The sequence below is a fragment of the Bubalus bubalis genome, chromosome 11 (genome assembly GCF_019923935.1).
Source record: "Bubalus bubalis isolate 160015118507 breed Murrah chromosome 11, NDDB_SH_1, whole genome shotgun sequence".
Taxonomy (NCBI): domain Eukaryota; kingdom Metazoa; phylum Chordata; class Mammalia; order Artiodactyla; family Bovidae; genus Bubalus; species Bubalus bubalis.
The window spans coordinates 52299570-52321694 of record NC_059167.1 but is presented as its reverse complement, the minus strand read 5'-3'; the positions used below and the strand labels follow the sequence as shown (position 1 = coordinate 52321694).

At 41.9% G+C, this 22125-nt stretch overlaps 1 protein-coding gene and 1 long non-coding RNA gene across 2 annotated transcripts in view; one reads left to right on the top strand and one right to left on the bottom strand.

Moving 5' to 3' along the window:
- Positions 1 to 945: 945 nt before the first annotated feature.
- On the bottom strand, positions 946 to 7454 carry LOC112587836. Its single transcript, XR_006639740.1, has 2 exons — positions 6090 to 7454; positions 946 to 1188 (listed from the first exon to the last, which is right to left on the bottom strand). It is a non-coding gene; the product is annotated as an uncharacterized LOC112587836 (long non-coding RNA).
- A 178-nt stretch (positions 7455 to 7632) lies between these two features.
- The window catches only part of MYO1E (myosin IE), a 217093-nt gene continuing 202600 nt past the window's right edge, over positions 7633 to 22125 (top strand). The window contains exon 1 of the mRNA XM_025295700.3: positions 7633 to 7984. Coding sequence (XP_025151485.3) covers positions 7982 to 7984 — 3 coding nt within the window. The 5' untranslated portion in view covers positions 7633 to 7981. The remainder of the gene's footprint in view (positions 7985 to 22125) is intronic.

The following is a 22125-nucleotide window of genomic DNA, read 5'->3' as shown; positions in this document are numbered from 1 at the left end:
TGGTTTGAAGGGTTGAGCTGGTTGAGTTAGATTCTTTCTCTCCCTCCCTTTCTTTCCCTGGAACTTGAATCCAGAGACCAAGAGGGAAGTTTCCAGTCAGTTGTGGGCAGTACAGCCGAAAGATGGTTTGGGGGCCTGAGCCAGGATCATGACAAACTAGAGACACTTTGCAAGCTGAAATTATGGAAGGAGGAGCAACCATGAGTAAGTGGGAGAAGCTAGAAGATACAGCGAAGAACATCCATCCTTGCTGAGAAGCCAGGAAAGGACAGAGAGCATATACAGCCCTACCGTCCTTTGTGTTTTCTCCTGGACTCTGGGGCATATATACCTTTTTTTATCTGGCTGCACCCCAGTGTATGTAGGACCCCAGTTCCCTGACAAGGGATTGAACCCGCACCTCCTGCCTTGGAAGCCTGGCATCTTAGCCATTGGACTGCCAAGGACGTCTGGAGCATACACACGTTTAAAATATTTTTCTCACAAAATAACCTGTGTCCTTTTTTTTTTTTTCTCCTTGTTACTAGAGGAGACTAGATTGAAATAGCAGATAGCAGGAGAAAAAAGTCTCTGACATGGAGGGTATAAAATAAAAACTAAAAGACAGGATAACTATACAAGTACAGCAGCCCAGGGACATAAAGTATAGTGGCAAACACTGGCTCCATTCAATAGTCCCCCAAGGACCTCAGCTCAGTACAACCCTGTGTGATAATCGATATTTATAGTGATGACCTTGAGTCTTCAAGCACAGGCTGCTTCACATTCAGCATATTTTCAGAAGGCAATAAAGCATGTAGAAAAATTTTCCTTCAAGTTAAAAAAAAGTTTTGGTGCTCAAACAAGGCAACGTTCATGCAGTTATGTGTCATTTTTTAGTTTGTTAAAGGCATATACTTATTTACATATGCCTTGCCTTTTCCAGCAAAGATTAAAGATGACGTAAAAGAAAACACAAATTTCAATAAGATAGCATAAGTTGACAGTAAGGGGGAAGAAGAAAGAAAACCATGCTGTGGTCACATTGTTGATCCAGGAGATTCAGTTATCAGCAAAGCTCCCTTCTGTGGATCACCTCACTCCTTGATAGATCATGGGACATCATAACTAGTATTACTCATCATTCAATCATTTTAAATCTGGAGCAAGGTCAGGACTTATCTTCTGAATGTAAAAATCAACTTGAAACTGGGAAAAAGAAAGAGAGGAAAATATTGGCTTGTATCAGAGAAAATATAATCATAAATTTATATAACTGTGCATTTAGTAAGCTGTCAATTTAAATGTATGTTTAAGTAATTACTGTTCCTTTATTTTGGTAAAATAATTGTTATATTATAGTAAAAATTATATTAATCCAAAGTAGCCTCATATTATATTATCCCACTGTTGAAATTCTCTCCTAGATCCTTTCACAAATCAATATTAACATATCAGAAGAACAAAGAATGTTCGAGTTAAACTCTCTATACAAAGGTAGTTCATATTCCCATAAAAAAGCAAGAATATTTTTAGAAAACAAACTTATGGTTACCAAAGGGGAGGAGGGGGGAAGGATGAATTAGGAGTTTGGGATGAACATATACACACACTGCTGCTGCTGCTGCTAAGTCACTTCAGTCGTCTCCAACTCTGTGCGAACCCATAGACAGCAGCCCACCAGGCTCCCCCGTCCCTGGGATTCTCCAGGCAAGAACACTGGAGTGGGTTGCCATTTCCTTCTCCAATGCATGAAAGTGAAAAGTGAAAGTGAAGTTGCTCAGTTGTGTCCGACTCTTCGCGACCCCATGGACTGCAGCCTACCAGGCTCCTCCATCCATGGGATTTTCCAGGCAAGAGTACTGGAGTGGGGTGCCACTGCCTTCTCCATACACACACTGCTATACATAAAATAAACAACAAGGACCTACTGTATAGCATAGGGAACTATATTAAACATCTTATAATGCCTATAATAGAAAAGAATCTGAAAAAGAATAGATAGATATATATGTATAACTGATTGACTTTGCTCTACACCTGAAACTAACACAATGTTGTAAGTCAACCATATGCCAATTAAAAAAAAAAGAACAAATAAATAAATAACCAGCAAGAATTTTTCCAGGATCCTGGTTTGGACAGGCTCCTAAGGTGATGCTAGTGGTAAACAACCTGCCTGCCAATGCTGGAGACGTCAGAGACACACATTTGATCCCTGCGGAAGTGCACGGCAACTCACTCGAGTATTCTTGCCTGGAGAATCCCATGGACAGAGGAGCCTGGTGGGCTACAGTCCCTAAGGTTGCAAAGAGCCGGACTCGACTGAATTGACTTAGTACTAACATTTTACTGTGTGCTTCCATTCATACTGGACCTACTTAAGGGGAAATTTTTTCTGATGTTCATTCCTGTTATAGAGTTGCTGCTTAGAAAGTAAAAGTTTCAGAATTAAACAAATATATATAGATTTGATGCATGGCAGCTGAGTGATGATCTCTTGGGAAAGTTACTTCAAATTTTTACCTTAGCTTCTTAACTGCAAATGAAGTTAACAAGGTTGTATGGAAGATAAAATAAGATACTGTACAGTAAGTACTTAGCTCAGTATCTGATACCACCTGAACCTAATAAATGATGCCTGTTATGGTAGGCACACTGATAACCCAGGAGATCTCTCATTGATGTGACACAAGCCTCTCTTTCATTAGTGTCTTATTAAAGAATTCTGCCCTCATTTTCCGGAGAAGGCAATGGCACCCCACTCCAGTACTCTTGCCTGGGAAATTCCATGGATGGAGGAGCCTGGTGGGCTACAGTCCATGGGATCGCGAAGAGTCAGACATGACTGAGCAAGTTCACTTTGACTTTTCACTCTGATGCATTGGAGAAGGAAATGGCAACCCACTTCAGTGTTCTTGCCTGGAGAATCCCAGGGACAGAAGAGCCTGGTAGGCTGCTGTCTCTGGGGTCGCACAGAGTTGGACACGACTGAAGTGACTTTGCAGCAGCAGCAGCCCTCATTTTCCCATTAACACATTTTTTCTGTGTTGTGAATGCATTCTGATGTTCTTTTATGAAACTCATTTCATTGCCCTGTATTATCTTCTTCCTAATTATTTTCTAAAATACATGAGCAGTGCTTTTTCTTTCACTAATGGATTTGTCTGGGGATCTGCACTTTGTATTCATCTCAAATTTTCCCTTTTGTTCCTTTTCATTTCACCCCAGATAAAATGCAAATAATCATGCCAACTTCGTATAAAGTCTTATCTGACTAGCTCCATCATGTGTCTAGAATGAGTTTTACAATTTTGAAAGTTTTCACTTCATTGCTACTATGATCTCAAATAAGAATAAATATCTGGTAAGATATTAATGAGTTCTCTTTAAAAAAAAGGCATAAATGAATAAAACTGGAAAACCTTTCATTTTAAAAAGTGAGGATTTTTTGGGAGGTGAAATTTGGCCAGAAGTCTATGGTGACCATGAAAAGTCTGACATTTCATTTCAGACTGAACATCAATCTATTTTATAGTTAAGGGAATTGAAGCTCAGAGAAATTAAGATCTTACAGACAGTTGAGTGGAAAAGCCACACTACAAATTCAACCTAGTTTGGTTTATCATTCAAACTAGGCCTTTTGGACGGAGAGGGCAATGGCACCCCACTCCAGTACTCTTGCCTGGAGAATCCCATAGATGGAGGAGCCTGGTGGGCGGCAGTCCATGGGGTCACTGAGAGTCGAATACGACTGAGTGACTTCACTTTTACTTTTCACTTTCATGCATTGGAGAAGGAAATGGCAACCCACTCCAGTGTTCTTGCCTGGAGAATCCCAGGGACGGGGGAGCCTGGTGGGCTGCCATCTATGGGGTCGCAGAGTAGGACATGACTGAAGCAACTTAGCAGCAGCAGCAGCAGGCCTTTTGGGAATGCAAGAGGGGTGCACTTAATCATTTCATTGAGATAAAGGCATTAACCAGGGCTCCCCCAGGTAGAGGACTTCCCAGGTGGCTCAGTGGTAGAGAATTTGCCTGCTAGTGCAGAAGACATGAGTTCCATCCCTAGGTCAATAAGATCCCCTGGAGAAGGAAGTAGCAAGTCACTCCAGTATTCTCAGGAGAAGGCAATGGCAACCCACTCCAGTGTTCTTGCCTGGAGAATCCCAGGGATGGGGGAGCCTGGTGGGCTGCCATCTATGGGGTCGCACAGAGTTGGACACAACTGAAGCGACTTAGCAGCAGCCAGTATTCTTGCCTGGGAAATCCCATGGACAGAGGAGCCTGGTGGGCTACAGTCCCTGGGGTTGCAAAGAGTCAGACACAACTCAGAGACTAAACAGCTCCCAGGTAAACCAGGATGTCACCCCAGCCAAAACTGACAAAGAATCTTCCTAAGATGAGGATGGAGCAGCCAAGGGCTTAAAGGGATTCTTCATGAAATTATAGGCTCTTCCACATCATTACACTCTGTATTCCATGCTCAGACTGTGAATTAATGGATTCTGCTTTGCTAATCTAAGTGAACTTTTGTGCTTTTAGTAACAGTCTCAGTTCTAATCCCTATACCTTAAGAAAAACACAATGATAGAGACAAAGATCCAGACAGGGATAACTAATATGGTCAGGAGCTGTGGGTCCTAATGGTTGGCAGTCATGGCATCTTTGAGGATTTGATGAAAGCTATTAACTCTCCTTGAAGAAAAAGGCACACATAGTCAGCCCCTCGGAGGACTTGGCATGCATTCAGACGGCCAAGGACTGTCTGATCTCACTCAGGGATCGAGGTCTGAATCCAGAACCTAGAATGCACGATGTGGATGAAGGTAAAAGGGAACCAAAATTTGTTGACCATCTTTGTGCACATTTCATTCCAGACTTACATCAATTTATTTTATAGTTAAGGGAATTGAAGCTCAGAGAAATTAAGATCTTACAGACAGTTGAGTGGAAAAGCCAGACTACAGATTCAAGTTTATGTGCATGAAATCTCATATTCTAAGTACTGCCTAGACATAAGCATTAATCTATATATTTATATTTAAATCTGGACAGAATTATATTACATAATCATGAAAAATGAACACAAGCAGATATCTTCATCGAAGTTGTACCTACTAGAGCTGGGAATTCTTCTTGAAACTGGAAAGAGAGTATTAGGGCAAATAAAAGTAAGCACCTAAAAAAAAACCTCAGGGATTTTTCTGGCAGTCCAGTGGTTAAGACTTTGCCTTTCAGTGCAGGGGTGTGGGTTCAATCCCTGGTTAGAGAGCTAAGATACTACATGACTTCCAGTCAAAACATAATAAGAAGCAATATTGTAACAAATTCAATAAGAACTTTAAAAATGGTCTATATAAAAAACCACTTATATGGTAATACAACTGAAAAACAGTTTCAAGGTAGTTTTAGATAAATTCAAGACTGATAAGTTGGTGATGGATTCCTAATAAGCTCAAATTTCCCTTTTGGTAACCTCTGTTCATTAGTGTTTTTTTTTGCCATTCCACTAAGATCCATGGGGATCTTAGTTCCCGGACTAGGGATTGAACCTGGCCCTGTAATAAAAGCACTGAGTCTTAACCACTGGACTGCCAGGGAATTCTCTATTCATTAGTTCTTTTTTTTTTTTTTTAAGGCTTTTAGAATGACTTTATTTAAAGATTATATGCAAACAATACATAAAGAGTAATACATGGATTGGTTGTATGAAAAGAAGGACTATTCATAGAAAATGAAAAATTAAATTTAACAAATATTCAAGTTGAAGTGAAATAGTTCATGTTTGGAATAAAGGCTTTAGGGTTCTTTTTCTCTTTGAATTACTATACCCTGTTCATTAGATTTTAAGATACTTGCTCATATTTTGAAGCTGACATGCCCCTGAGACATGGATTTACCTAAGAATAATGAATCCTATCTGAATATACTTAGCCAATGATCATGCCTGTACAGACCTAGTACATAATGAGTGCTTAACAGATGCCTCATGGGTTTCCTGTCCAGTCTGTGCTACAGAATGCTTCCAGATCAATTATCTAACCTATAGCTTCAAATACGGTAGTTCCTTATACAAAACTACTTTTACTTATTATATTTGTATCTTACCTGTAATTATTTATTGTTTTAAAATTTATCTTTTGTCTCCCTCCTTCTAAAATTATAAGCTTGATGAAGTCAGAGACCACTATATTCATAGTGGCCATGATTAGGTCATTCAATTACATCTATTTGCCTTCCTGTGTAGATGAGGACAAGAATTTGGTCAACATGATCTTTCAATTTTTAAGACAGAGATATAATTCACATACTATAAGGTTCACCCTTTTAAAATGCACAATTCAGTGGTTTGTATTGTAGTATATTCACAAAGTTGTGCAACCATCACCACCATCTCCAGAATATTTTCACCAATAAGGAAACACACAACTATTAGCAATTATTCCCACACACAACTGAGCGACTTTCACTTGACTTCACCTCTCTCCCCAGTCCCTGGAAATCAATGTTATCAATTTCTGCCTCTATGGATTTTCTAATTTCATATAAATGGAATTATATAATATGGCGTCTTTTTTCCTGGATTCTTTCACTTAATATTTTCAAGGTTCATGTTGTAGCACGTTGTTAGTACTTCCTTTTTAATAGCTGAATAATATTCTATTCTGTGGATATACTACATTTTGTTTACCCATTCCAGACAAGAGGATTTTTAACATCCCTTCCTACTGGAGGATCCTTTATTCAAGTGAAGGGTTATCACCGAAGTTCATAAAGGAAATTACAGTGAATCATTATGCTTGGTAGTTTTTCTGTGCCCCGAAGTTTTCAAATCTTACCTACCACAGATCCAGAGAGGACTATCTTGTTATGACCCAGCATGTTTACTTCCTGAACCTGAAAACATCAGCTTCTCTAATTTATTTCAGGATTATGCTTTTTCCCCACCCCAATCGTCTCCTCACTGTCCACCTGATTTCTTGACTGTAAGGCAAACTGTCATCAGCAGATCTGTGCTGCCTGAGATTGGGTGGGCGTTCTTCCCACGCCTCTCCCCTGTCCTTGGGCTTAGTGCGCGTGCAATTTCTTCCCCATCAAAAACGCCCCTTCCTCTCTTCCCCCTTAAAAAGCCTTCCTTTGTTTTCCAAGGAAATTCAGGTGAAAGAAAGGGTGGGGGAAACGATATTTTTGACTTTCCTCACAATCCAGACGTTGGAAAGAAAAAGGATTTCCTTTGGGCTGCTGCCATGACTCTGATCTTTTATGCTGATAAAATATTTCCTTCTTCTTAAACAAAAAAAAGCTATGGGGAAAAAAAATACACTTCAGCTACACTTACTCTAACTTTAGCGTTAAAAAAGAAGTTTTCCAGTTTACTTCTCTTTCACAGAGTGGTTTTCTTCTCACCAGTTCAGGGATTGCAAGAGGGAGCGAGCCAGGTCAGCAGCGCTTTTTGGAGGCTGGCGTGGAGGAGGACTACAGGATCCAGAGGTCTTTGGAAACTCCAACAGCTCCAAGCTTGTTGGCTACTACGGTTTCCCTGAGGAGTGACGCTGTGAAAACAAACCCTGATTGGTCAGGCCAGAGCTGAATTCTCCATTTATGGACAGATTGCCCTGCCCGAGCCGAGGCTCAGCCAGAGGAGTACGGAGTAAGTGGCCGAAGAAAGAGGAGCAAGGCAGGGCAGCTCGTGGGACGCGCGGAGAGCATTGCACTCACCTAGGCGGGGCGGCGAGCGCTGGGTTTGGGTGGACCCTGGTCCTCTGCAGTATGCGTCCTGCCTGCTAAGCAGCCTCCTGCTCGCCTTCACCTACCGCCGCCGATCCCGCCTGGATGGAGTCTCCCCAGGGTTCCCATTGGTTCTTGTGAGTGCTTGGGTTGTCGAGAGCCTGTTTTTGGCGAAGGGAACCAACTTTTGAAGTTCGCCCAGGAGACTGCGTTCCAGCCCCAGCTCCCCGGCAGCCGGACACGGCAGAGGCGCGACCGCGGCGCGAGTCACCATGGTGAGTTGGCCGCGCGGCGTCCCGGGACGCCGGAGCCGGGGATGGGGCGGGAAGCCCGGGCGCGGGGCACCCACCTTGGGCGCGCTGCCGAGGCCGGGAGTGGAGAAGGTGGACGCCGGAGTCGGCACGTCGCGAGTCCTGATTTCCTGCCGCTTTTCCTCCACCCGGGCTGGGGGAGAGGGAGTGGGGGGGGGCCAAGGAAAACTTTCTTTCAAGTCGCTTTCGGCGTCGCCAAACTTTTCGAGGCTGGTTGGCTATGGCTGCCAGCTGTCGGAAGCTGGGGAGATCCGCGTTCAGGGGCACGGCCCCCAGGGAGGGGATGGGCATCCCTTTCTCCGGGCTGGGAAGGTAGGAGCGGCCGCCCGCGGCACCGGCGCCACGGACCCGGCTCCTCCCCGGCCGCCCGGCAGCGCCGCAGTTGTCCCCCTGGCATCCACGCGCCGGCGGGGGCGACGCGGCCGCACAAAGGCAGCGGGGCGCCAGGTAGGGCGAGCACCTGGCGGTGGGCAGGCGGCTGCGGGCGAGGGTGCCTCGGGGCAGCTGAGAGCCGCGCCGGCCTGAGCTCTGCTGCGCGCCGGCCCGGAGGGTCTTTCCACCAAAAAGGCCGAGTAAACTCCACCCTCCCCTTTCTCCAAGTGCGAGGTGGCTGGCACTTTTCGGGTGTACAGCAGACGGTTCGCAGGGGAGGAAGTCGAGTTTTTTGTTCTTTTTCCTTCGGTACTTGGGAAATTGATGGGAAGTGGCTGGCTCTTTTTCTGACTCGTTTCTGACTTTTCCTCTACCCCCCAACCTCCCGCCTCGACTACCCCGCCCCCCATAACCTTAGCCACATCCCTTGGGCTTTGGCGTGGTGTGTACTTTTCTTTCCAAAGCACAAAAGCAAGGGCTCTATTTTGAAGAGATTGGCAGTCCATCAGCGGAGGGGAGGGGGGAAGTTCTACCCCAAGGCTTCATAGTTTCCACACTTGCTTCTTTTCAACTAATCCGACTTAGGACTCCGCTGATCCTCTTCTGGTGTTTTTTTTTTTTTTAAGTGGCTGTGAAAGTGGCGCTAAGTAAAAATGATAACCCGTGCAGCGCTAATGTAAAAATCTCTATCCTGCAGGAGCTGGGGGAAATTAGCAAAGGCACATAGAAACTTACAACTAAAAGGAGCACTTGATCCAGTGCTGTGTTTATTCAAAAGAATGATTAAAAACAAACGCACAAAAATCTTTAAAGGGGCACCCTTGACCAAAGCTTTTTTTTTTTCCCCACTTAGTCCGAAGTTATGTCACCCTTGCTTCTACCTAAGAGGATACTTTATCTGTAAATAAAATTTCCCTTTCAGTTTTAGGGTTTAAGAGGTCAGCCCACCCCACATTATTTTTGGAACCTTCATAGAGAACCATTTACTTAAACTGTGTGTTAGTGTGGAGATACCTAAATTGGGCCACAGCCTAAATGGCTACTTAAATTTAAGGAGTATGAGTCTTAGTACTTTAGAATTGCTATAATTATTTTCCATGGTTAAATATTTCAAAAAAAAAAAAAGAGAGACATCAATGTGTTTTATGTCAAGAGCTTAAAGAATCTTACTGAATTTAAATAGTTGAGTGGTACCTTGAGAAAATTAACTTTCCCTTAGTTGACTCATTTTTCATGCTGTAGAGGCTAAAAAGTACTGTGTGTGTGTGCTTAGTCACTCAACCATGTCCCACTCTTTGTGACCCCCATGGACCGTAGCCCACTCCCCAGGCTCCTATGTCCGTGGAATTCTCCAGGCAGGAATACTGGAGTGAGCAACCAACCATTCCCTTCTTGAGGGGATCTTCCGGACCCAGGGATCGAACCCAGGTTTTCTGCATTGCAGGTGGATTCTTTCCTGTCTGCGTCACCTATTGTAGGATGCATATTCTAGGGACCTTGGAAACTCGTCGCTCAATTCAGTCCATTGCTGTTGAAGTAGGTGGATGTTGAAGTGGATGCAGAAGAAACATGTTCTAAGGAAGAGTTGTTTCCAGAGTGTGTAGGGTGTCAGTTGAAAAGGATGGGGTGTGACTTACCTATTGATGCGTTCCCTGCCAACAGCACAGATGGCAGTACTGTAGGGCGCCGGGAGACGATCAGCGCATCAGACACGGTTGCTGAGGCCACGATACCCTGACGGAAAAGTTGAAACAGCTGGCTGCCCTGAAATAGGAGCTGTGCCATCAGTCACTCCATCTACTGGATCTAGAAATTATGGCAGAAAACGAAATGAATCATTTCTTCACTGGCTTGCAAAATGAAGTCCGTGCACTAGATTTGTGAAGTTGCCTTAGAACAGAGCATAGGCAGCTTCAATAGTGAGAAACTTTAGTTATTATGTTTACTATTTATGTAAGACCCCCTTCCAGCTAAATGAGGCATTGATTTGTGTTTCACATCTGTCTGCCCAGCTGCATCCCTCAGCTGCTTAAAACAGGAAGAGAAGACATTGCCTCCAGTGGGTGTGGCTCAGTGTTAGGGAGAGTATAATTGACCAGGAGCTTGGCACCTGTACTGTGGATTTTCTCCCTCTCTCCCTCTCTCTCAGATATCTTAGGAAATCTGGTAGCACATTAGGAAGGCTCTCTACCTGTACCCAAGACCCTCCCAAGGCTCACTCAGTTGTAAGTCATAGGGAGAGTGCCATTCTCTGACTCATGAACAAAGTATACAGCTTATTTACCTCATATCTTCCTCCTGAAACCTCACTTTGGGACACTTTTCTCCATCTTTGGAGAACCAAGAACAGTAGCAGGCAATAGCAAATTTGTTTCTTTTTTTCTTAGGTGACTTATATGGGGAAAAAGAAAAAAAACACCAAAAAAATCTCTGCATGTCTCTCTAATTTTGTACACATTGGTTAAGAGGGCACAACAGTCTCCTTTGACTTTAATCAAAATACCCATCTAAGATTTCCTTTGTAGAATCTGGCTTTATCATCAGCCACAAATGAAGTTCTGCTTTTGTGGCCATGACGAGTTTGGACTGTCTAATGAACTAGACCCATGTGTGTGCCTCTGCTGTGTGCTTCAGAGCTAGAAGCTATGATTCATAAGGCTTTTGTGACTTAGATATACTGACATATTTAAGTACATCTGAATTGGCCATCACTCTGAATATGTTCAGGATACGGTCCCTTCTCTTTGCTTGTGTATTACTTGTGAATAAATTGCAGACATTATATAAAAATACATAGGAATACACTTATGAACCTTGAAATCTGATGAAGCTGCCTACAAGTTAGGTAAGTTATTTTGAATGAAGGCATGGCATGTTTGACATTTAGAAAGCCTGGAATCCATTCTAAACATATTTTCTGGGAAGGTAACCTAGTCCATTCTCACTGATTAGTTTATCAGATTTCTTGTAGCCTCCCAGCCAAAGCAATACAACACACACAAAAAACAAAAACAAAAAGGAATGGAATGAAGCCCAGAAAAGTGTTTTTTTTTTTTTGGCTGCACCATGCATCATGTAGGATCTTAGTTCCCTGGCCAGGGATTGAACCAGCATCCCATGCAGTGGAAGTGTGGAGTCTTAACCACTGGATCACCAGGAAAGTCCCCAGAAAAGTTTTGATGGCGGTAGAGGGTTAGGGCAAGAGTGGATGCAGGACATTGTCTACAGGCTTCTGTGGGTGGGCCTGCCTAGTAGGAAATATTTGGCTGCCCAGTGGGGCCGTGGATGGAGGGGATGGAGAAGTGGAGGAAGCAGGCTGTTGCAGAAGCTGAAAGCCACTTCCTCCTCGGTTTTGCTGGGGATTTCAGCTTTGTCAGTGGATGCAAACTCAAATGTCTGCAGAGGCCAGGATACGGTTTTTGATGGGATGAGACTGGCCTCTGGAGAGTAAATATAGAATGTATGCCCATTGGAAGAGATATCATTACTTGATCCTAGGCTGTGGTTACAATTGACCACATCACCAAATTGTCTGCTTTTTCAAGAGAAGCTGAAAATCCAGACTTTTATGCCAGACCTGCCAGTTTTTAAAAGTGTGCTGATGGTCGCTGAGAGGCCAAACAGGTCAGCTGTTTGTAGCCACTCTGTCGTAAATCTCAAAGCGGTGTTCTTACAAACCGCCATGCTTCCTTTCATTCACTTACCAGTGAGAATGTCTAAACTTTAGCCACATTCCCAATAAAAGCATTAGATTTTTTCTGACACATCCGTACCTTCCCACTCCATTTCCCTTAAGAAAAGGAGTTTCCTGGTATTTTCAGCCCGTGGACTCTCTAAGCTATCAGGCAGGGGCAATCTGCCTTCAGCTGCTACCATTTGGAGCTAGCTAAAAACACCTGTGTAGAGCTATGAGTGGTGAGGCTGTAAGTTGTCTTAACACCTCAAATCCCTTCTCCAGTGGAAAGGCACTACCATCTCCATATTGTGTGATGGACCTTCCTTATCACTTCTTTCCCTGTTGCTTCTCATGAATTCAAGGTCTGTTTCAGGGATTCTCCTTGAGTGTGTGTGTGCGCGCATGCTCAGTCCTGTTTGACACTGCGACTTTATGGATTGTAGCCCGCCAGGCTCCTCTGTCCATGGGATTCTCCAGGCAAGAATACTGGAGTGGGTTGCCACTTCCTCCTTCAGGGAATCTTCCTGACCCAGGGATGGAACCCACATCTCCTGATTTAGCAGGTGGACTGTATACCACTTAGCTACCTGGGAAGCCCGGGTTTCTCCTTGAGGCTAGATAACGAGCATTTTCGTAAATATAACTTGGAATACAACCTTTTGCCCTTGACTTAATTTCACAAGCTCATGTGAGATGAAATTAAAGAGTACCTCGAATTTCCTGATGAGGAGAGGACTGATTCTCATTACTTGGTAAGAACTTGAGAAAGCTCTTTTCATCAGCTTCAAAAAGCAGAAATATTTTGAAACCTCTATACAAATGCAGAGCTTCATTGTGAACTTTATTAGGGATCATATAGAAATTATGTACAGTTGTAGTTTTCCAAGTTCAACTCATCTATTTTTTTTAACAAAGATGCAGCAACTTGTGTTTTCATCAGTATGTGATTAAAATGAGTTTCTCTATGGTCAGGTTTTAATATTTTACTTTTTTTTTAACATGCTGGGACTTCATATTTACAGAACAAATAGAGGGATAAAGGTTAAATGCCAAAGGTATTAAAAATAAACAGCTTGGCCTTGTAAGCACATTCTGTAATAATGGTAAGCAAATTTTGTGTTTTTAATTTCAACTTCAGAATTTATTTTGGCAGAGAGGAAAGGTTTTGGGGCATCTTAGTGAAGTATTTTTGTATGTATCTTTATGACAACCTTACTTCAGAGAAGTAGAACTATGAGCGGGTTCTACTTATACAGATGGTACCTAAAAATAGGGACATGGGCTTAGACACTATGCATCTGGGTAAAGTCAATCTTCCTTTCTGAGTTGCCACTGTGGGAACATTGCTTAAGGCATTTCCAAATGGTCATTTAAGAAAAATTTTTTACTTTCTTTAAGACCTAATATTAGTGTCCAGCCTGATCACCCATCTTCGTCCCTCTTAGCTGTGGCCAGAAATTACATTCTGCCTCAAAGGGCGAATAAACTGATCCTGGAGATCTGCAGTATCAGGTAACATAGGCTCTGGGGCCCTGAAAGAAGGTGGTTCTTCCTCCTTAGTACTGTAAGAACTGTTCCGAAGGAGGCCACACTGTCCTGGGTGTTTTGAGTTCTGATGTGATGCGCTCAGCCTTCTTCAGAGTCCAACTCTCATATCCATACATGACCACAGGAAAAACCATAGCCTTGACTAGACGGACCTTTGTTGGCAAAGTAATGTCTCTGCTTTTCAATATGCTATCTAGGTTGGTCATAACTTTCCTTCCAAGGAGTAAGCATCTTTTAATTTCATGGCTGCAGTCACCATCTGCAGTGATTTTGGAGCCCAGAAAAATAAAGTCTGACACTGTTTCCACTGTGTCCCCATCTATTTCCCATGAAGTGATGGGACCGGATGCCATGATCTTCATTTTCTGAATGTTGAGCTTGAAGCCAACTTTTTCACTCTCCACTTTCACTTTCATCAAGAGGCTTTTTCGTTCCTCTTCACTTTCTGCCATAAGGGTGGTGTCATCTGCATATCTGAGGTTATTGATATTTCTCCCGGCAATCTTGATTCCAGCCTGTGCTTCTTCCAGCCCAGCGTTTCTCATGATGTACTCTGCATATAAGTTAAATAAGCAGGGTGACAATATACAGCCTTGACGAACTCCTTTTCCTATTTGGAACCAGTCTGTAGTTCCATGTCCAGTTCTGACTGTTGCTTCCTGACCTGCATACAAATTTCTCAAGAGGCAGGTCAGGTGGTCTGGTATTCCCATCTCTTTCAGAATTTTCCACAGTTTATTGTGATCCACACAGTCAAAGGCTTTGGCATAGTCAATAAAGCAGAAATAGATGTTTTTCTGGAACTCTCTTGCTTTTTCCATGATCCAGCGGATGTTGGCAATTTGATCTCTGTTTCCTCTGCCTTTTCTAAAACCAACTTGAACATCAGGAAGTTCACGGTTCACGTATTGCTGAAGCCTGGCTTGGAGAATTTTGAGCATTGCTTTCCTAGCATGTGAGATGAGTGCAATTGTGCGGTAGTTTGAGCATTCTTTGGCATTGCCTTTCTTTGGGATTGGAATGAAAACTGACCTTTTCCAGTCCTGTGGCCACTGCTGAGTTTTCCGAATTTGCTGGCATATTGAGTGCAGCACTTTCACAGCATCATCTTTCAGGATTTGAAATAGCTCAACTGGAATTCCATCACCTCCACTAGCTTTGTTCGTAGTGATGCTTTCTAAGGCCCACTTGACTTCACATTCCGGGGTGTCTGGCTCTAGGTCAGTGATCACACCATCTGGGTCGTGAAGATCTTTTTTGTACAGTTCTTCTGTGTATTCCTGCCACCTCTTCTTAATATCTTCTGCTTCTGTTAGGTCCATACCATTTCTGTCCTTTATCGAGCCCATCTTTGCATGAAATGTTCCCTTGGTATCTCTGATTTTTTTGAAGAGATCTCTAGTCTTTCCCATTCTGTTGTTTTCCTCTATTTCTTTGCATTGATCACTGAAGAAGGCTTTCTTATCTCTTCTTGCTATTCTTTGGAACTCTGCATTCAGATGCTTATATCTTTCCTTTTCTCCTTTGCTTTTCGCTTCTCTTCTTTTCACAGCTATTTGTAAGGCCTCCCCAGACAGCCGTTTTGTTTTTTGCATTTCTTTTCCATGGGGATGGTCTTGATCCCTGTCTCCTGTACAATGTCACAAACCTCATTCCATAGTTCATCAGGCACTCTATCAGATCTAGGCTCTTAAATCTATTTCTCACTTCCACTGTATAATCATAAAATCTCAGAAGTTTTGGCTGATCTGGTGCCAGAATCCAGGTTTTCAGATCCCTGCCTAATAAGTCTTTCTCCACCAAACCACTGTGGTGGATTAGAGTCTAGGCATGACTAGGTAATTTTCTTTCTGGAGCTCTTCAAAAAAGCCGGCTTGGAGATGGAAGATTGTTCTTTATTTTTGATTCATTACTGTATCAACTTTAAGAGATTATTAAAAAATTAATTTAGAGGAATTCTCCATAATGTCAGTACCCTAAAGGTAATGATTTTCATGTCTTTGGGTTTCTTTCCAAACTATCCAAAGGCACATCATTTTTATGTAGTTGTAATTGTGGGGCAAATACACAATTTGTGTTCTGTATTTCCCCATTTATTTTATACTATAAATTCTTTTCCTTGGTAAGCATATTGGTCGTATTTTGGTGGTGGCTTGAGAATCCCACATCGCCTGATTACCCAACTTGAGTCCTGACTCCAGAGACCTGCCTTCCAGATGCACTGCTGACTGTTCCTCCCTGCCCTCATTAGAGCTGCCCTGGTCAGTGCGGGGCAGCTCAGCCTCCTGAGTGCTTTAAACCTAACCTGCTTTATAGTTCTCTTTGGTTTTAAAGTCTGAAGCCAGGATGGGCTGGCTTGGTGTGCACTCTGTACTTGGGGCTCTTGACCCGAGGTGGGTACCATTTGTGTTCCCTTGAGATTGTGATGCGGGCACTTAAATATGCAGCAGCAGTGGGTGCTCAGGCCTCTGACTCCTGCTTGGCAGCTATGAGTTCCTCTGTCAGAGGACCCAAGTGGTTGGAGACAAGGAGCTTTGAACCCCAAAATAGAGGAGACCAGTATTTGCATAGGAGGTTAGCGTACGTGCTTGATAGGTAGGAATCCTTATCAAATACATTGGTAACCCTAGGAAATCAAAGATGAGTTAAGCTCTGACTCTGCTTCTGAGATACTCATAGACCTGTGGATAACAAAGGGTGCTCTTTTTCTTTTCTTCTTTTTTAAATATTATTTATTTGGCTGTGCTGGGTCTTATTTGGGGCATGCGGGATCTAGTTCCCTGACCAAGGATTGAACTCTGGCCTGCTGTATTGGGACCTCGAGGTCTTAGCCACTGGACCACCAGAGAAGTTACACAAAAGACTTTCCTATAGGTGATTTCATCTCATTCTTACACCGATGATGGTTTTCGTTGCCATTTGACAGTAAGAAAACCAAACTGTGGTGAGGGAAAAGGGATTGTTTAGGACCATTCCACTTACATGTAATGAACCAGGTCTGCTAACTTTATGGTCTTTCAAAAGCAATTGAATATATTGTCTCTGAATTTGAAATTTCTGGGTCCAGATATCTGTATAACACTTCATTATTTTACGTACTCCCGTGGAAAAACAAGGTTGATTTAAAATCCATTTTAAAATCTGAGCTGCTTAATGTCCTTGTTTGTGGATGTTTGCATGTCACCATGTTTGAGGACTAGATGATACCACACTGGGATCAAGCATAACAGTAAAAGAAAGTCATATTGGAAAGCTGTCTGATCACAATTAAAAAGTAGAAAATAAGGGAAATAAGCAACTATATTCCTAACTGAAAAAAAAAATTGTTTTTAAAAGAAAATAATGGAAACAAGATAACCGCAAGAAATTTAGCCCTGGAATCCTTACGTACATCACAAACAAAAAAATAGGATAGCATATTATTCGTTTTAGTAATTTAATTGGTGTGACCGATAGTTAATGTTGACAGTGATTGAGCACAATATTACTTGGTAATAGAATGATTTGGACAGTATTGTCTGAATCTAAAATTTTCAACAACAAAAAAATTAGGGTTGTTTTTAGTGTCTCAATTAGATATGGACCTTTGCTACATGAAATTTTGCATTTGAATGAAGAAGTATTAAACTACTTTGAGTATGATAAAGATAGCACCTCCAAGACTTGGGAGTGCTCTGATGCAGAAATATGTCTGCCAAATTATGGCAGTTCTCCTTTCTCCCATCAGATTGTCAGAGATTCTTAACATTTGGGGTGTCCTGAGGCCCTCTGAATCTATGTTGGAAACTATTGACATGTTTCCTGACAGTGTTTATACTAAGAAGAGCAACAACAATAAAAACACAACCAAACAAAAAGGAGCAGTCTAAATGTCCATTAGTAAAGAAATGCACACATGTTGTGACTTATTTATAATAAGGAATCAATATGGATAGATATCACAAAGGTAGTAAGTAGTGAAGAAGCAAATTGTAGAAAGATACGTGTAAAGTCATTTAAGAAAAATTTCAGAACACAAAACAAGGCTATCTATATTTGGGGATATATATTCATATATGTATATATTTATGTATATATTCTTTTAAAAATATAAATTGGACTAGAAAGATACCAAATTCAAGCTGCAGAAGAGGGGAAGGAGGAAAGAGAACTGAGGTGAGTAGACTAACTAACATTATTAGAAATGTTTTATTTGCTTTATTAAAATATAAAGCAAATGTAGAAAATAGCATTAATTCTGGACTGTATGTGCATAAATACTTTTTTTTATTCCTCATAGTGTTAAACATCTTTTTACAATTAAGAAGAAGAAAACCTACATAAATAGAATTCATTTAATTTTAGGAGGTTCGTATACCTCCAAAGCCCATACAGTATCATTCCCAGAGTCTTAGCAAACTTTGTCTTGAGGTGAGTATTAGGGAGTAGGCAATTTGGGGTCTACGTCAGGTTGTTTTAATGACAGCTGACATACAGTCAAATCAATAGTAAGTCCCACTGAGTTATGTAAAGTTCATTAGGAATTTCGTCCCAGGATGTTCAGCTTTTCTTAAGCATCGCTTTTTCACCTTTTCAACTTAGTGTGTCTGCTGAGTTTTAATATAATTAACCACCCCAAACTTGGTAATAGTAAAGGTTTATTATTTTTCATGATTTTGTGCATCAACTGGGGAGTTCTGGGCTAGATCAGCTCATCAGCTCCCTGTGGTCAGTTGGTGGCTTGAAGGGGGATGGAGCAGCTGGGAGGGCCTCACTCAAATGTCAGGTAATTAGCCTGGATTCAGCTGGGGCAGTGGAGATGTCTTGGCTACCTGTCTCTTTCACAATGGGCTAGTCCTGGCTTGTTGACATAGCAGTGGTCATAAGGTTTCCCAGAAACAGCAAGAGAGAAAGTGAGTCACAGTGCACAAGTTTTTTAACCTGTGCCTGCATCATGGTTGATACTGTCTCATTGGCCAAAGCAAGTCACATGGCTACCCTCAGGGTTAGTGTGGCTGAGGGCTGCCCCAGGGCTCAGATACTGTTCCTACCTTCCACTTTTTCTTTTAACTTGTCTCAGGTGAATACACTGAGGCAGGAATAGTTTCAGTGCAAATCCAGTTTTCCCTGCTGATCTGCTGAACTCTTGTGTATGACAGAAGCCCCCATTGCTCCTGATATATCCACTGCTATTTTCCCAGAGTTGTGGTTGTTGTTTAGTCATTAAGTTGTGTCTGACTCTTTGTCACCCTGTGGGCTGTAGCCCACCAGGCTCCTCTGGCCATGGGATTTCCTAGGCAGGAATACTGGAGTGGGTTGCCATTTCCTTCTCCAGGGGATCTTCCTGACCCAGAGATCAAACTCTCATCTCCTGCATTGGCAGACAGAGTCTTTACTGCTGAGCCACCAGGGAAGCCCTGTTCTCCCAAAGTACAAGGAATCCAAACTTGTATTATGGAGCCTCAGTATGATTCTTTTAAAGTTTATTTTTGGCAGCGCTGAGTCTTCATTGCTGCGTGGGCTTTCTCCAGCTGCGGCGAGCAGGGGCCACTCTCTAGTTTTGGTGCATGGGTTTCTCATTGCGGTGGCTTCTCTCATATTGTGGAACACAGGCTATGCTAGGCATGTGGACTTCAGTAATTGCAGCTCCCAGGCTCTAGCATGTGAGCTCAGTAGTTGTATCTTACAGGCTTTAATTGCCCACGAGGCATGTGGGATCTTCCCAGACCAGGAATAGAACCTGTGTCCCCTGCCTTGGCAGGTGGATTCTTAGCCACTGTACCACTGGGGAAGCCCCTCAATATGATTTTTAAATTGATATTTCTTTTTCGAAAAAAAGCAAAAGCAGAAACTAACAACAAGAAGAAAAATAAAAAATTTTTTCTGTTAAAGGGAGCTTTGTGAAAAATAAACATTTCACGATTAAGGCCGGACTTGGAGAGCAGTGCATCATGCCAAACCAGACTGGACTGGATGGCCTGTTGGAAATAGGAAATAATAGTTGACCGATACTGTTTGGAACAGGTGGGGACAATGCTGTTCACTGCCTAATTCTGCCTTTTTGGCCAGCCCTTCATTGTCCATGTGGAGAAAGACATTCTTCACACACAAAAATACTTTTTTTGTCTTGGATGAAAGTCATGTCTTCTGGATTATATGATGGTTCCCAGAATAACCCATATTGGTGTCACTTCCTTATTCTGTGTGCCACAGACTATGCTATCTGGATGCCTCAACAACCTGTGAATTGAGTAGGATTAACTTAACTTTGTGCACAGATTTCAACAACAAAAAAATCCATTAACCTGTGACACTTTCACTTTGATTTTTCTCTTCTCTTTTTCAATGGAAAAATTTTAACTGCACAAATGAGGAGAAAATTCATTGCCTAACTTATTTTCTCTACTTTGTTAATGTGATGTATCACGTTGATTGCTTTGCAGATGTTGAACCATCCTTGCATCCCTAGAATAAATCCCACTTGATCATGGTGTATGAACTTTTCATGTATTATTATTATTATTTTTTTTCTTCTTCATCTTTTTTTTTTTCTCACAGCTTGCAAGATTTTAGTTTCCCAGGGATTGAACCCAGGTCCTGACAGTGAAAGTGCCAAGTCCTAACCACTGGACTGCCAGGGAATTCTCTTTTCCTATATTACTGAATTCAGTTTTTTAGTATTTTGTTGAGGATTTATTAGCATAATGCTGGCCTTATCAAATGAGCTTGGAAGTGTTCCTTCCTCTTCTATCTTTGAGAAGAATTCAATAAGGATTGGTATTCATTCTTCCTTAAATATTTGGTAAAATTCACCAGTAAAGCCATCTGGTTTTGGAAATTCTTTTGTTAGGTTTGGGATTACTGATTTAATCTCATTAGTAATTGATCTGTTCAGATTTTCTATTTCTTTGTGATCCAGTCTTGGTAGGTTGTATGTTTATAGGTTTCTTCTAGGTGTCTTGATTTTTTTGACATAATTATTCCAATCTTCTTAACTATCTCTATCACACTGGCATTTAAATAAAGGAAAACTCAGCTCTCAGCTCTTGGTACTATCTTCTCTTCGGGTTGGAAGAAGGGGTGTATTTCGTAACCAAAGTAAGTAGCTTTCTTTTCACTCTTTTGGGCTTTGTTTTACAGAATAATGTAGACATCTCCGGTCACTGGGTGGACTCCTTAAAACTTGGCCTCATTGTGTCCACAAGAATATCTGGCGCTGATATCTCAGCATTCATAGTTTTGGTGTGCAGGGCATGAGTGGCCTCCCACTCTACAATCCTAGCTCTACTCAGAAACTACCTAAATTTAGATAGGATTTTCAGGGTCAATTCATGCTTATTTGTCACTTCATTTCTTCTGATCTGTACCTGTATCATGGTGCTGGTTATGCAAATAATAATTGTTTCTTTCAATAATGAGATACCTTTAAACATGGAATATCAAGATGAGAGTTGTCCCAGAAGGAGTTGAAGGAGAAGGGAGGAGGGGGTCTAGGAAATTATACACTGAAGTTTGTGTCTGTATTGATGTGTGCATTTCTTTTCCTGGGAAGAAGAATTCTTAAGTCCCTAAAGTGGTCCATGGCCCACCCAAATGACTCTCTAAGGTCCAGAGAGTTTAAGTAGCCTGACCAAGTTCACTTGGCAAGTTAATAGAAGAGGTGGCCTTAGAGTACAAGTCTCTTGTCTAGGATCTTGCTCCTAAAGCTGATTTTACTGGAAATGTTTGAAAAGCTAATGTAATAATGCTTTACAGAGAAGGAAAGTTGAAAGTACTGAGTTAAAATAACTTTGTAAGATTCCCAGAGATACTTTCCCAATTTACTAAGATTAAACCAACATAAGTTACCATGAAACAATGGTCAGTATTATTTGTTGGCAACTAATTTGACTTTTCAGAATAGTTGTAAAGCATAAAAATAGTTACAGCGTTAGTCTTTTATTAGATTTTTATATTCTCTTGTGATCACGAAGAGAAATATATCCAGTACAGACCTCAAATATAAATCAAGGGCATAATGGTTTGACATTTGAGTGTAATGATTTGAGTGTAAACACTCAAATGCTTATTGTTTCCCTGATGAGGATTCATTATTATTACAAAATTAATATTAACTAATTGAGGACACATAAGAAGGAAATTGCTGGACTCTAATAACTGGACTCTGGAGCAGAGTTTTGTGCTCTGTTTCTGTTCTATAAGACTAGCACTTGGGGTGTAAGGAAAAAATTGGAGTTGTGGTAGCCTCTTCCTTCTTGCTTTCTCTTCTCTGCCCCCAAGCCCTAACCACATTCTCCATCTATCTTGCATCCTGAGAGGAGGAGGGTTGCAAAGAGCAGAAAATGTAAGCAAGTGAAAACTGTATAAATGGGCACACATTATTGAGGCTGCCAAAAGAAGGGGAGCACCCTCCTCCCATCTTGGAACCCTCTTTCTCCTCCTCCTCCAAGGAGAAAGAGGGTTTAGCACTCAGCAGCCAGTGGGAAATGAGCATCATCTACAGAGACAATAAGGCACTGTCCTCTTGGGG